Raw genomic sequence first — 16,068 nt, 5'->3', positions numbered from 1 at the left:
GTTGCAATAGGGGAGATTCATGTTGGATGTTAGGAAACACTTTTCTGAAAAAACGCTTAGGCACTGAACGAACTGCCCAGGAAGGTGGTGGGAGTCACTGCCCCTGGAAGCGTTCAAGAGACATTTAGATGTTGTACTAAGGGACATGGTTTAGTGGGAAATATTGGCGATAGGCGGATTTTTGGCATGGGTAACCCTGGAGGTCTTTTCCAACCTTTGTGATTCTATGATTCTGACCACTACAGCTAACATCTTTCACCAGGGACCTGCTGAATTCATACTTCCTACAGAGCTCAGCCCAGCCAGATGGACATTTTTTTGTCATCATCACATGCAGGCAAAGGCTAACTACTTAAATAATCCCACTCCCATAGAAGATGCTGCAGGTTTCAGGAGAACTCTCAGGAACTGCTCAGTCAGCACAGCAAAGGCAGCAACTGTTAGGAGAGCTGTGGTGACAAGTGCCTGAGGACTGCAAACTCGTTAACAGGTACAGCTGCAGTGGAAGAAGATAGGTGTACCACATGCAGACTAATTCTATGGCAACCAATGTTTTCAAGTGAAACTACTGCATTTTGAGACTTGAACACAGAGCTATCACACTCATTTCACAATCAACAATCTTCCACCTCTCTCTAAGGTTTCACTTCTACAATTTTGATGCTCCAGCTGGGGAAAAGTCTTTATTTAGCAATGACAAAGCAGGCACTGAAATAACAAAGCAGGCTCTCTGTGGGTTTTTGTCAGTCTGGTCTGTGCTCAGCTCAACAGCAGAATTAAATTCTTGCATTTCTCAAAGCACTGCAGAACTTTCACAACAGCTACTGGTATACTGAGTCACGATGTCAGTCCATGCAGAACATCAGAATGCTTACAAAACAAATGTGTAAAACCTGAGCTTCTACTGACTGCTGGATCAGCAGCCAAGATCTGCAGAGCTTCCTGTTCTCCCTCATCAGTTCAGAAGGACCCTTGCTAGAAGCATGCCATCCCCCACTGCTCCACAGCAGGCACCAACTGGAGCAAAAGGTTTTCACAGAAGTCCTGAAACACCAGAAAAATTAAATCCAGCCACCTTACACAGACCTGGACAAACCAACAAGGAATTGCAGCTTTTAGCTGAAGCATTTTGTTAGCAATACAGCAGGAGTTTATATGTTGCTGTGCCAGAGTTATAACCTTCGTTTTGTTTTTAAAACAAATGCACCAACAAAACAGAAATAATTCAGATTCATTCCTGAAAAATTCCTCCTAATTTGGTCTCAAAAACAGTGTGGCTAGAATGTAAGACAAAAAGCAAAAGAAGTGTTCTCTTAGCTTCCAAATTATTCATCTTGTTAAATTCAAGCCTGCCAAAATTTATGGACTGACTGATATAGCTCTGTAAACTCTTGTGCTTGCTAGGAAACGTTACTCAAGACTTACCATACTTTTGGGAAGGCCCAACAGCCTCATAAAAGACAAGCACAGACTAGATTGCACGTGCCAGTCAATGCATAACAGTATTGTTACTGCTGATTCATTTCCTTCTCCTAGAGAGAAATCCTCAGAAGTCAATTGCTCACTCACACTGCATGAGCAGGAAAGAAGTCCACTTCTAGGATATTTACAATTTCCTGTTGTCTTCTTCCTCTAAGACACACAAACACAAAAAACACCTCCTTCTCTTAACCTAAGAGTTCCTTCAAAATACCAAGAGAGAATTTGAAAGGAGTATTTCATAAATTAAATATAGAACTACTTAGAGTATTTAACAAATTATAATCTAGAAACACAAATATCTGTGTATGACTCTTCTCACATATATTTATGCTTAGTTTTGACTGAATTACTTGCAAGATTTTTTTTTTTTTTCAAAAAAAGGTATGAATGATTAACTGAGGCACTGATTACACAGAGGGAGAGAAGGGAGTGAACATGATAAATTTTCAACCACATAGGTTTTGTTTAAAATTATGTCATTAGTTTCCTTACTTGTTCACATTTCAGCAGATAAAATTGTATGAATTAAGACTGAAGTCTCAAATGTGTTTTGATTAAAAAAAAAAAAACAAAAAAACAGACATTGTTTTAAAGAAACTGAAGGATAAAGTTAGAGGATATACAGAGCTACGTAATCTTATTTCTTTTTACAGAAAGGATATGCAGAGTCAATCACCTCTTGAAGGAAACTCTATAAGATATAAGGAAAGCACTTTAACTAGGTATCAAAACAAACATTAAAAAAAACACTCTAACATCAACATAACTCACCAGTACTGTAGTATCTTTTAAGTTCTGTGCGCCTGATGTCTTTCAGTTGATTGTATTTTTTTTTTCTCTTTTCTTTGTCTGGAACAGCTTCCTTTTCCCCAGCAAATTTACACTTGTCTTCAGAGGAACTGATTTGCTCCAAAATAACTTTACTTTCATCATCTTTCTCAGCTGGAATTTTGGAAACAGGAGATCCAGGAGAATTGGCAGAGATGGTCTCAGTGTTTTGCTTGGCTTGCCTTTTCTTTTTCAAACTATATACAAAGGGGAAAAAAAAACAAACAAAAAAAACACCATGAAGATGATACCAGTTAGTTCACTTTCTCTCTTGATTTCTAAAGTTAATTCAACAACAAAATTCCTTAAAACCCTGTAAAAAACACATTTCTCATCAGTACCTAACATTATCCTAAGGCATATTCTTCAATCATCGTATCACCCATCACTTTGAAATTATCTTCTCAAGAGCAACAATAATAAAAAAAGAATGTTTTTACTGTTGTTTTTCTTGTTCCTCTTCCCCATAAAAGAAATAGAAACATCCAAATGTTTTGTTTCTAAATCACTATATAATGAATTTTGAAAACAGAAACATGTTTTCAAGATGAAACTTAGGATAAAATAAAAGCTCAGATCCTAATGTACTATCATACAACAACACAACAATTTCACAGTCAACTGCTCCTGCATAATAGAAAGCTACTTGTTTTGACATAAACTTGTTATTTATTTCCACTTTGTCCAACATTATCTACCCATGCTAACCTACATTTGCTTTTGCACAGCCTGTGTCACCTTGTGCCCCAAGCATCACCCACTGCTTGTTCAGCAAAGATTGATGTGGCTGCAGACTGTTTGTGCAGGAACACTTCCCAGATTTTTATGCTCTTCTGAGAAAAAAATGTTGATGACCTGCCCATAAATCTGTCAGCTTATCACTATAACAACAAGAGCATTTTCTTTTTAGAAGCCTTAAAGCAACCGAAGTAAAAAAGATGCTTCAAGAATCCTAACACCACTTTCTGCTAAGTCACCATCTTTACCTTTCAAAGCTCACTTTATGGCCCAAGGGTCAGAGTCACCAGAATTGCCCCCAAGTGCCACTACCTTAAGAATCATTGAAATATTGCACAGAACAAAAAATCCATCTTATGATACTTCTCTCCTACACTGGCCTTTGGTTACAGAGGTCGTTTTCTCAGACCATGCAAAACCAACATTTCACAGTGAAATATACGAACAGACAGACTTGCAAAAGCCTCGCGCCTGTTGTACTCCTCTGTATACACACTTCTTAAATGCTTTCCCAGTGTCACAGCAGGAGATCTCCACTCTGCAGCCAATTCAGTGAGGATGAGTTCTGCCCCTGCAGTGGTCCCCCATTCACTCACACCCACTGATTCACAAAGCAATTGTAGTTCATGCTCTGCACAGCAAAATAATTTTATAGGTGCAAAGCTTTATAGACTAGATCTTGACTACATATAAGAACAACCTACACACTCCTAAAAAGATAAAAGTGAATACATCTATGTAACGAATTAAATGTTTTGTTTAGATTTCAGAAAATTTCAGTCTGCAAAGGTAACTTATTTTTGACTAATAAGCCACAAACCTGATCAAAGGCTGCTGTAACAACTGCAGAACACTACAGTCACATGGCATACACTATGTCTCTATTTAGCCCTGGTGCGTATCTTCATAAAGCAGCCTGCTCCACTAAAATGGCATATCCTTACTTTGTGGTTGAACTTGGTTCCAGACTTGTAAATGAGACACCCCTGACTTTTTACTCTAGTGACATAATGACCTTCCTGCACGTGCCTGTCACAGGCTATCCAAATCATCTGCCTTAACAGGCTGGAACTGGTAAGCCACCAGCAGTTCCATTTCCATCCACACTGCACCAGAGCCTTCCGTCCCACATTTCTAATGCATTTTGATCACCAATCTCATTAAGTAAGTTTCACGTAGTATGGATGCGTTATCTCAAAACAACCAACCAACCAGCAGAAAAGCAGCTATAATGGAAAGATAACCCTTTTTTGAAAGGAAAACACCCACAACCCTCTCTGGAGGTCAACAGTCCTCACAATGACTCCAACAGCTTCATCAGTACTTCTCTTAAAGCACACTTTAACTAGAGTTTTCAAAGTTGCCCTAGGCAACTTGAAAAAAAGGGAGCTATGAAAGACCTGGTCCATTAGTGACAGGAAGGAGGAAGGCAGAAAAAAAACCAGGACTGACCAGTGGTAATATCATCGACTAATGCTCTTCATCGCAACATTTAACCTTGCCTAACTGCCAGGCCGTGTACCTCACCAAAAGCTTATCCCAAAACCTGCAGTAGCAGTGAATAGGCAAAGCCACCTGCACACTCCTCAGGTGTGTGATTAATGATCTGGGTGCTTCCTAATTCCTACTCTGTCCTCAAGACATGCATCACATTTTCCAATAACGCCTAGACTACTCCTGCCCAATTCTCTGTTTCGAGGTAACCACTGAGCTTTCAAAGTGGTAACCTTGGCACTAGAATAACCACCATATGAGGACTAAGCACACACAGTGCCCATCTCAGGAGCTGGAGTTGCAGTAACTCCACTTGAGGAAATGCTCCGTACTTAAAAGACACTGCTTTTAAGGGTCTCTAAAGTTGGGCCAAAATTACTTCCACACACACTTAACTCATTCTTGAAAGATCTTGACTAAAATATCCCAATGAACCAATAAGCTTGCAATGTCATTTAACACTATAAGAACATCCTCAAACTCACTGTGCTTTTTAACTTTACTAAGTACACTTTCTCAGAATAGCAAATACAAAGCCCTGCATATACACAAGGCAATTCAATTATTAACATGCAATGGTAGAGCACTGCAGAGACAAGGCAGTAAACAGCATAGCTGGAGAGCCTGCTGCACATTTAGCCAAACTGCATCCCCTGCATTCGTCACTCTAAGCTGCACCACCCAGCAAGGCTGCTGAACACTTGACTGAAGTACCCAACAAACATCTGAAAGGGAACTCATTTGATATCAGTGAATAACCAACCACAAAGAGCACAAGGGCCATGACACAGAAAGGCGAGCAAGCTGCTCATCCTTCCTTCTGTTGATGCTAAGGTTTCAAACTCATCATCTCCTGAACAAGCTAGAGACTGAAGATCTTATCTGCTCCTTCCAGCTCTGTTATCTCCCACTGTTTCTGACAAGATGGAAAAAAAAAAAAAAAAAAAAAAAAAAAAATTAATTTAAGAACATCATTTATCAGGCTATTTCCTTTTTCAACCACCTTGGAAGTTTTCTAGTGGTCTTGTTCCATTCTGAAAGACAGTTCTCTGAAGCCAACTAAAATTCTGTGTCCTATGAGGAGAGGCTGAGAACACTTAGGCTGCCCAGTATGGAAAAGAGCAGGCTGAGAGGCAGCCTCACTGTTCCCTGCAGCTCCCTGAGGAGGGGAAGCAGAGGGAAGTGCTGGGCTTTGATCCGGGTCACCTATGGCAGGGCAGAAACAACACAGAGTGCAGCAGAAGAGGGTTGAATGGGCATTGGAGATATTTCATTACCGTGAGGGTAGTCTAACACTGGAACAGGCTTCCTAGAGATCTGGTTGATGCCCCACGCCTGTCAGCACTCAAGAAGCATTTAGACAATGCTCTCAATAATGCAATGAAATTTTGGTTAGCTTTAAAGAGGTCAAACAGTTAGACTTGATCTCTGAAGCTCCCTTCCAGCATTTTATATATATAAAATAATATATATATATATTAATATTATATATTAATACATAATAATAATATAAAAAATAAAAAGAATTTATTCTACATTATGAAAACAAAAAATCAAGCTGAAGGCCAAATAATTAAAATCACTCAGTTTGATCACAATGTCAGGTTTTGCAGTTAGAACAGCTTTACAAACAAAACAATATGCCTGTTTTTCAGTAAGCAGATAGATACTACTGCACAAGATGTCCATTTTGTAATGTCCCTGTCAAAGGATACAATGAGTTTCACCAGGAAAGTTATAAAGGGAAGGAAAAAGGGACAGAGAAAAAAGGAGTCCTGCAGACACAAACAACTTATCTGCAAAAACACGCCTGCTTCTTCAGAAAGCCTTACACATTTGTAATGTAATTTAGACACCAGATAAAATTTCTCAAGCTAACTGGTTCTGACAGGCAAAACATGTCTTCTGGATTTACAGAGGCATCCTTTTACTTCTCCTCAAAGTCATCGCTTCCGAGTTGATCCAAACACTAAGTTTTCCAGGAGAAGTTTTAAGTCTCTTAATGTGAGCATGCGATGGCATGGGAGCTTCACTATGAAATCCCATGAAAGTTCTGAAGACACTGAGAGCAGGCTGCTCTCAGTTTCTGGCAGCATTTAATAGGGACTAGTGATGTGAAAGGAGTGTAATTTCAGAGTATGCAAGTTAAAACAGAATGTCAGCAGTGCTTCCTTAAATTAATTGGCAATGAGGATGGGGAGAATCTGGACACTGACTTACAGGAAAAGAGCCAGGAAATATTTCAAGAAATATTTTAAGAAATAATCTTCCAGATTCAAGTATATTTGACTACCTACAAAAAGAAAATACACATGCATTTTTAGAATAAAGCATCTAGATTTTCCCGTAACACTAACAACAAAGACGGTTAGAGTACAAAGAAAACAGTCCAGACAAAGGAAAGGTGATGCTACCTCTACAATTTTCATTAGAAAAATATGACCATCAAGAAAGCAATACATCCCTGATATCAAGAAAACAAAGAAACAAATCTGACAGTAACAATCTTTTTTCCTAGTAAATGCATTTGGGTTCAATTAACACTTATTCAACTGAAGGGCCTAACAAATAATTGGATTGGAACTCATTTTGTGTATACTTGGTAAGTAATCACAAAGAGCATGAGGGTTGTATCACATTCTAAAAGCATCCCAGGATAACAAGACCAAGCTTGATTTTATAAGATGTATTAGAGTGCTAAACATCATACAGCAGAAGTAACTCCATTGTGAAATGAAAACTTTTATAAAAGTGGCCCTCAAACAAATATATATTTTTTTAAAAAGGGAGGTGGGGGGGCGGGGAGAAGGGAAATGTAGAAGAAACCTTCATGACTTTTTCAAGCTGACAGTTTTCCCTTTGGGAAACTTTCTACAATATGCATCCTCTAAAATATGCCTTGGTATCTGCTATACAATCAGCACAACATCCTGCAGAACAGAAATAGCCACATAAATCAAATTCATTGCTGAAATTCAGAAACCTTACAGCATGGCTGTGGCTTCATCCAACTTGATGTAACATGATGAATAAATAATCTCAGGCAAAGCAAGTAATGACTTCTTTCAGAGCCAAAGAAAAGCCAGCGTGCCAGACCATAATGCCTTCACCTGACTTCTTCAGTGCAGCTTCTTTTACTTCACAACTACAGTGCAGACAGTTCACCCTCAGCGAGCAATCTCAGTAAGTAGTGGCCACAGTGCAAAAGAGCAACGCTATCAAATGCGTGCTGTTTCAGGCTACTATGCACCCTGTTCTGGAAATAAGCAAGCCACAATTCTGTATGTTTATTATTAAAACAGATTTTAAGGCAAAAGTAAGCAACGGCACACATTTTTATATTAGATTTCAACAATTAACTAAAGGGAGGAAAAAAAGGATAAAATTAACTCTTCTAGAAAAAAAGCTACCAAGAACAACAGGTATGGGTACAATACATCAAGAAGCTGGTTATACTCTGCCAGTTCTCCAGAACAACAACATATACTGCAACCACAGGAACCTTTGATATTAGTAGCACAAGTCAAAGCTGGAAATTTCCAGCTTTTGAAATTGCAGTTACTAATTTACAACAAACACCAGCTCTATGTTTCACACATGGTCAGTCAGCAGCAGTGATCAAGATCGGCACTGTGCTTCACAGAGTAAAGTGCTGCATTGACAATGGGGGTACGTCCACCTCCTTCCCGACACTGCCATTCACATACAATAGTAATAAAGTACCTCAACCTTTCCTTCATTATCTGTAATGCAGATATGTAGCAATGCTGTTCTGGAATTTTAAAAGGCTGCACCTTCTAATACAGAACAGCTGTTGGATTAAATGAAAGTATTACTTCTTCCCAATTCTGCATATCAGAGGATTTTAAATAACCTATTTAAGCTCTCTTATGTTAATTTTTTTGGGAGGGATATCGCAGTTTCCCAGTATAAAACTTGTGAGACTCTCGAGCTTTCAGAAAGTTTCTTTTTTTTTTTTTTTTTTTTAAATTCAGGAATAAAATGTTCCCACACAGCTTTAATAAACTCTACTTTCAAAGGCATGAAGTATCCCCATCTTTCTCAAGTTTACTTAGCAAAAAAGGTTACCATGTATTTAGCACTCCATTACCATGACAACAATTTCCATAGGGAAAGGATTTTTGAAAGCTGTTTTAGTTTGATTTAAACATTTATTTAATTCCTTCTTTTATAACCTCAGTTAATGCAGGCTCTGGTAGAACCGCTTTAGGCAGAAGGTAAAAATCAAGAAGTCTCTCCCTTAAGAGTCACTCTTCTAAGTTTGCATTAAACACATTAAACTGGCTTGTTCAATTAAACCCACACCACAAATCTCTCCTGTCACAAATACCGACGACCTGACTCTTACCACAACCCCATCCTGTTCCTACTCTTCTCCCTTTCTAACAGTGCTAGATACTTCTCTTACCATGGTGCTCATCCCCAACTGCTCCTATGCGCGCCAGATTCCTCCCAGACTGACTCAGCAAGACAATCTCTCTCCATTCAAACCCCCTGCCAGGAAGGAAGGGCTTCAACTCGTGCCCTCCAGCTGGTGCTCAGCTCCAGCCCCTCCTTACTTTCACTGCCAGCTTGCTGAGCTACTGTTACCACTGACACACCTGTTGGAACTGCAAAAGAAAAACAAGTAGTACAAACAGAAAACCCCACAGGTGTAGTTACATGGCTAAAGTAGTATGTTCTTTCAACATCTAAAGGGGAGCTACAGGCTCTGGGCAACCTGTCTAGTGGTCAGTGATCCTGGTCATGGCAGGGGGGTTGAAACTAGATGATCATTGTGGCCCTTTTCAACCCAGGCCATTCTATGATTCAATGAAAGAAGGGGACAGACTTTCACAGGTACCGTGGTGATAGAACAAGGGGAAACAGTTACAAGCTTAGAGAGGAAGGATTTAGGTTGCATATAAGGAAAAGTCTTTTGCAGTGAAGGTGGTGAGGCACTGGAACAGAGATGTGGTTGATGCCCCATCCCTGGAGACTTTCAAGGTGAGGCTAAATAAGGCTCCGAGAACCCTGATCTAGCTGTGGTGCCCCTGTTCATTGCAGGAGAGTTGGACTACATGGCCTTCAAAGATCCCTTCCAACTCGAAGGATTCTATGATATTACAGGATTATTTAATGAGTACAACAAGCTCGTGGCAATAAGGCTGGCTTAAATACATCCTCAAAACTTTGATAAACTCCTCCCTGCCCACTTCAGTTAAACACTTGAATAAACTCAACTTCCACGAGACAAAAAGAAAGTCCCTTTGAAAGTAATAACTAACTAAAATAGGGAATAAAGTACAAGAACTGAGAATGTCACAAAACAAGAAAGAGGAAGACAGGACAGGAGGACTTATTGGGATGTGCACTGCTCAATATAATCATCACTACTCAGCCATTTTATTAGATCAAGTGTTAAACTTTCCTGAACATATAAAGCTACTTTTAGTTTTTGGTTAAACGGACTGAAAGGTCAGAAGAAAATTTAAAGCCTAGTGACTACAATAGCAAAAGACATTTACAATGAAGCAATAAAACAGCAAATGAAAATCAATGATCAATAAAAGTGAAATCCATGGGAAAGAATTCTAATGCAACACATACAATGTCACAATAACATAACTAGAACCCAACTCAGGAAGAAAAACTTAGAGAATGTTATTTTAGCACTTTATACAACAAGCATTGAGAGCATCAAGTTAAACTGTTTCAAGCAATACTGCCATGAAAAGTGAAAAGCAGATGAAAAGTTTAGACATGCTGAGTTTGCTTGAGACATAAACAGGTACAAAAAGCAATTGTGAAAATTCATCATGGCAGGGTCTGTGAGGGGATAAGAACACAGTAACAGGGATACAGCCTTTTCCTCAGCACGCACCTATTACTGAAAACTGTTAAAAGCCTGTATACCTGTCAACACATTCGTGAAGAATCCCTGCATGCACACAGCACTGAGATTTTTTTTGCCCTCTAAGTGTTCTTTTTGAAGTCAGCAGTAATGCACAGCAAGTGCACTGAAGCACAGTAAAAAGCACAGCAAACCCCTGGGCTTCAGGATGGGCACAACACAATTCAAGGAAAAGGAGATTCAGCTCCAGAAAGATTTCAAGCTACTTCTCCCAGCCAAGGAGATCAGGGAGATGGATCTCCCTGTCCATCATTATTCCTGTCCCCAAAAACTGTTTTAATTCTCACACACAAGTGTTTGTTTCAGCTTCTAAATGAAGTCACTTGGTTGACATTGCCAGCAAGGTAAGCAAAATCAGAAAGTAACCATGGCCAAAAAGTCAGTGACCAATGTAGTATAGGCAAAAGTCTTAATTATTTCTTCATTTAAATCATTCTATGAGGGATACTCCAAAGAAGGAGTAAACTAAGATTTAAAGCGTCTGACTTTGCATTGGCTTTTGCTTTTATTTCATAAGTTACATTGAAAATTACCTTTTAAATGTCAAGGCTGTATGGCACAACTGCCATGACTGGAATTATATAAGTGCCACCATATATTCCTTAGGGATTCTGTTAAACACATCTGGAGCTCATAAAAGATGCTGTGCAAACTTGCTTACAAACGGGTTGCAAACTTCAACCTGTCCAGGAATAAATCTACAGCAAGAAGCACATTCACACAAATGGAGAAAGGTTCTATTTAAAGCATTTCAGATTAGTTATTAAAAAAACACATCTCAACTAACCCACTCTGTGTCTCAGAGTCTCAGTGTCTCTCAGTCCTGTTTGCAATCATTGCTCCCAAACAACCTGCAATCTTTTTAACAAGTTAAACAGTTTAATTGGCTTCCTGAAAAGAGTTCCAATCAACACTCAGAACAGGAGAGGAAATGCGCGAGTATATGGTAGGTCCTGGCACATGGATTAAAGTTCAGAAAAATGCTCAGTAATGCTGACAGTAAGTGGGGAAAAAGAGGGATCTACAGCTTTAATGGTATTGTTTCTTACAATGGATTTTGCATTTTTAAGTGAAAATGATAACCACACACACCCAGGCTATAATGAGGTCTTTGGGTGGGTAAGGCACAGCGTCAAGTGCCACCACCTCCCCAGAGAGCAAGCAGGCCAGCTATCTTCACCCCACTGCCTTCAAGGACAATGGCCTCATAGAAAAAAGGGCTGCCAGGAACCAGGTACGGTGAGTGCTTTGTAATATCCCACTTCCATCCCTACTTTGCCCCATCACTTGTCAGCTGGGAGTAGGAGCTTCCTGGAAGGACAGACTTCCACCTCCCTGCTTTCAGCTCTATTCCTACAAGTGACTTCCACTGTCCTGTAAACCGAATAGTATGACTCTTCATGTGCATAAAATGGCTCAAATGCAATACTTCATGTGACCAGATTCACCTTCTACAGTTTAAGGACACTCAAGATTGGAAAAAAAAAAAAAAAAAAAAAAAACCAACAAAACAGAACAAAAAAAAAACAACCCAAAGAAACAAAAAATACAAGGGGGTTTGGCAGCAGGAATGCCTTCATAATACCAAAGCCCTTTTCTCAGCCTGAGGGAAAACAGTTTTTACAGGAACCACCATGCTCCAGGAGGAATCTGTATCTTTCCAACACAGATCCTGAGCACATAGAAATCTTGTTTTTTGAAGATCAGATGATTGAAATGTGTAATGAATGCCTTGAGACTATGTATTTATAAAAGCATTAAGAGAAAAAGACCCATTAGTGGACAGATGCACAACATTATGTGAAAAACATCACATTTAATTTGTGTTTACCTACAATTGGCCACACGCTAAATTTAAGCTTTTAAATTTTACTGAAGAAAAAAAAAGTGGTAAAAACTCAGAGTTATTATCAGCAGATGAAGTGCTATGCAAGACACATTCTCCACTCCAAAGAGACTGCTTCCTGACAGGAAAAAGCTCAGCACATGAAGACACCCAGGGAGTTGCTAGCTGATTTATGGCTCATTTGCATTACAAAAGTTTTCTGGCATTAGGGCAATTCTTTCCCTCCCATCAAATTCCTAACCAATTCTGCTGCTCTTCATGAGATTTTCTCCCACACAAATGAACAAAAAAGAAGACCCGTAGACATCATCGAGACTTAGAGCACTGTTAACTCTATATGCTTAAATTTGGAAGATGGAAACAGTCCCTGCCTAGACAAGAATGTAAGACAGAAAAAACCCCACAAACCTACAGTGACAACCTACCTCTCATAATCCCTTCTGAATTCAGTCTGCAAGCTGACTTAATGCTGAGGACATGGGAACACAACAGCCTGGAACCACTGAGAACTGAGTGCCATCAGGAACCTGCCTCTGTCGAAATGCAGACCTCTGCAGGCATTGTTCACTAAAAACATATAATCCAAGAAAATCATGACATATCTCAAGATGCTGACTAATTCTTTTCAAAACATTTTACATCCCACCTGCCACCTAGTACCAAGCATGAGGGCTCACAGGGCTGCTTCATAAGGTGGTAGGACAGCTGGGATTTCCTTCAGCACAAGCAAGAGATGATTAAGAGCACCACCAAGAAAAATCTGCACCACCAGGCACTTCTTTAGGAGTGTGCCTCTGTGCCACAGAAGTGTCTCTCTGCCAGGAACAGTGTGGCTGCTCCTGGAAGCACCAGAAGCTCCAGTAAGGGGCCCTCACTGCCCAGCAGCTCGCAGCCGGTGCACGGAGACCTGACAAAACCAGAAGGTTGTACAGGATCACTTCTTCTGGTGGCAGCTTGAGCTCAGCACTGGTTTATGGTGACTGTGGAACTAAAGATCTGCTAGGTAATACTGTTAGATTTCCACCAGCTTTTAGGTAGGCTTAGTCACTGAAATTATGGAGAACTGTACACAGTAGGTCCTAAGAGCAGAAAAGAATATCCTTCTTGGAGACTGACAGGACAAGACTGTGTATGCAAACACTAGAAATGCAGCACAGTGCAGACAGGTAATTATATCAGTTTCTTAAGGACACTGGTAAAAAGCCTAGATTTCAGCTGCCCAGATCTAAGGCTACCTTTTGAAGGTCCCGTGTTTTTACAGCCTTTAGAATGCTACCTCCCTGAATTTCTCCAGCTGCAAAGAAGGAAGTTGCCCGAGGCCTCCCGCATACCCTCCATGCACTGCAGACAGTAAGGGAAGGGGAGAAAGACAAAATACACTGACTGTATGCATAGCAACTCTTATCAAAACTGCACAGACTCCTACATCAAAAGGTCTACCACGTAACTACTTATGTTCTAAAAAAAGGAGGCTAAGTCAGTTTCTTTTTTAAAATAGTTTTTGTTGTTGTTGTTTTTAACAGTTTGCTTTTTAAAGGCTGGTAAGAGACACCCAAAGGTCCCCTTAGGAAAAGCAAGTATGAGGATACTGGATACTTGCTACCTAACAAACTAACTTTGTACAGATCTTACAGCAACAATTTTATAATTTTCACTGTAAGAAAGCATGTCTTAACATTAAATAAGCACAATCTCTTTTATCCTGCAACATAGGCTTCAAGGAAGTAAGAACATCACGAATGCCTCCCTTTCTTCTCTTTCCTAAAAGAAAAAAATGAACAGGAAACAGAAAAAGAAAACATGAAACCTTTATACAGAACACTCACTAATTCCCAGTTTCAAATCCCATGCAGAGGGAAATAAATGAATAAGAGATAATCTACACAAGTCTTAAGCAAGCTTTGCATCTCTATAAATAGCATTTCTGGCCTTGGAAAGTTTTGAAAAACCCTGAAGAAACATTTCAGAGTCACACCAGATACTTTCCTTAACCTCTGCTAGCAAAAAACAAAACCCTTGTTTGATCGTAGATGACTCCACTACTCTTGAGGACAAAAGCATTGAAAGGAACCAAGACTGCACAAACAACCATGTTGTTTAAAATTCCCAGAGGAGGAACTCAAATAGAGAATAGTTCTGTGATTCACAGGGTAAGTAGAGGGCAATAATTAAGGCTGTTTTTCCAGGGACTCTCATCCTGCATCACAGAATTACAAGATTACTGATATAAAAATCTCAAAGTTCAGAAAACAACAACAACGTGAATTGAGGAAACATTTCCCAAGCTAAACAGCAACTCAACACATTCTTCCCCTGCAAACAATCATATTCCACAACATACTTCAGAAAAGGTACAATTTTCTCCCAGTTCTCCTTTTTTATCAGGTTTGTACCTATGATAAAATACTTCCATGTATTTTTAGATATGCAACAAGTATACAAGCAGCAAATGTCCCTCAAGCATCAAAGAGATCTTACCAACTTTCCAGAAAACCTGCATTCAAAGTCTTTTCATGCTGCTGTCTGTGGAATTCTAGACATTCTTTAACATCTAAAAACCACAGTGGTCGCAAAAGACTGCTGAAATGCTAACCTAGACAGCAGCAGGCAGGAAGTTTGCTAAAAACATTGAAACCCTTCCATTCTAAGCAAGGAAAGACAATGCAATACTATATGTTTCAGAAAAATATTTTTATGGCTTCTCTCAGCAGCTAACACAGCAATTCAACTATCGCACACACACACTTCTAAATAACAGAGCAAATAATATGCTTGCACCTACAAACCTGAAGGAGGGACACTTTCAGCTTTTCTTCAGAAACACTCTTGTTCAAATATACGTGTTTCAGGCAAGTATACTATTGGACAAAACAATGGATGTAAAATGCAATATCTTTTTTAATTTCAGTAAAGGGATTATGAAGAAACATTTGTATATCTGGAAGCTGAGCTAAGAAATTTCCACTAGACAGATGAGCTGAAATGAAGCATTGTTTCCTCAAGTAATTAAAAAAAAAAAATTATGTATCTACAGAATCTTGGCTTGAATATTCTTCACACCCAAGATAAACCTCCATGATGTTTTGTTTTAAGAACAATGTGTGGAAGCTTTTCCTTCTAAAAGCAAAAAATAAATTACGGGTGCTACGGGAAACCTGAATAAACAGCAACACTTTGGCTCAAGAGAGCAAGAATTGCAAGAAGACAATTGCAGACAAAATAGTAACCTGAGGAGCACACAGCATTTGAAGAATGCCGTGTGGACTTGATTAGTCTGACCAAAAAAGAATAATTAGTCTGACCAAAAAAGAAAAGGATATACATACACAATTTCTTCTCCAGGCCATCCTTCCAGACTCAAGGTGTTCAAAGCTCAGCAGCTATGCATTAATGATTCCTAATGTAATGCACTACGAATGTTTGCAAGTTAAGTTCAGGTTAGGTTGTAAACATGACATTTATAATCTTTGTAAACCTTGGTTTTAATGTATAAATCTTAACTTGCAAGATTCATATTTAGGTATCTAAACTGAGAATTAAATGAAATTAAGGTGTTGTGAATTATGTTATTTTCCTCAAATACTCACAGAATCACAGAATCACCAAGGTTGGAAAAGACCTTCAAGATCATCCAGTCCAACCATCCACCTATCACCAATAGCTATCACTAAACCATGTCCCTCAACACAAAATCCAACTGTTTCTTGAACACTTGCAGGGTCGGTGACTCCACCACCTCCGTGGGCAGCCCATTCCAGTGCCTGAC

The 16,068-nt window shown here is 39.3% G+C and overlaps 1 protein-coding gene across 7 annotated transcripts in view; it reads right to left on the bottom strand.

The window, feature by feature from the left end:
• The window catches only part of NCOA7 (nuclear receptor coactivator 7), an 84,198-nt gene that overhangs the window by 43,987 nt on the left and 24,143 nt on the right, over window positions 1-16,068 (bottom strand). For all 7 annotated transcript variants that reach the window (XM_052677385.1, XM_052677436.1, XM_052677425.1 and 4 more), the window contains one exon: window positions 2,254-2,507. In XM_052677385.1, the coding sequence (XP_052533345.1) occupies window positions 2,254-2,507 (254 nt within the window). The remainder of the gene's footprint in view (window positions 1-2,253; window positions 2,508-16,068) is intronic.

Source organism: Tympanuchus pallidicinctus, unplaced genomic scaffold (genome assembly GCF_026119805.1).
Source record: "Tympanuchus pallidicinctus isolate F22 unplaced genomic scaffold, pur_lepc_1.0 scaffold1, whole genome shotgun sequence".
Classification (NCBI taxonomy): domain Eukaryota; kingdom Metazoa; phylum Chordata; class Aves; order Galliformes; family Phasianidae; genus Tympanuchus; species Tympanuchus pallidicinctus.
This window is presented reverse-complemented; position numbering and strand designations above follow the sequence as displayed.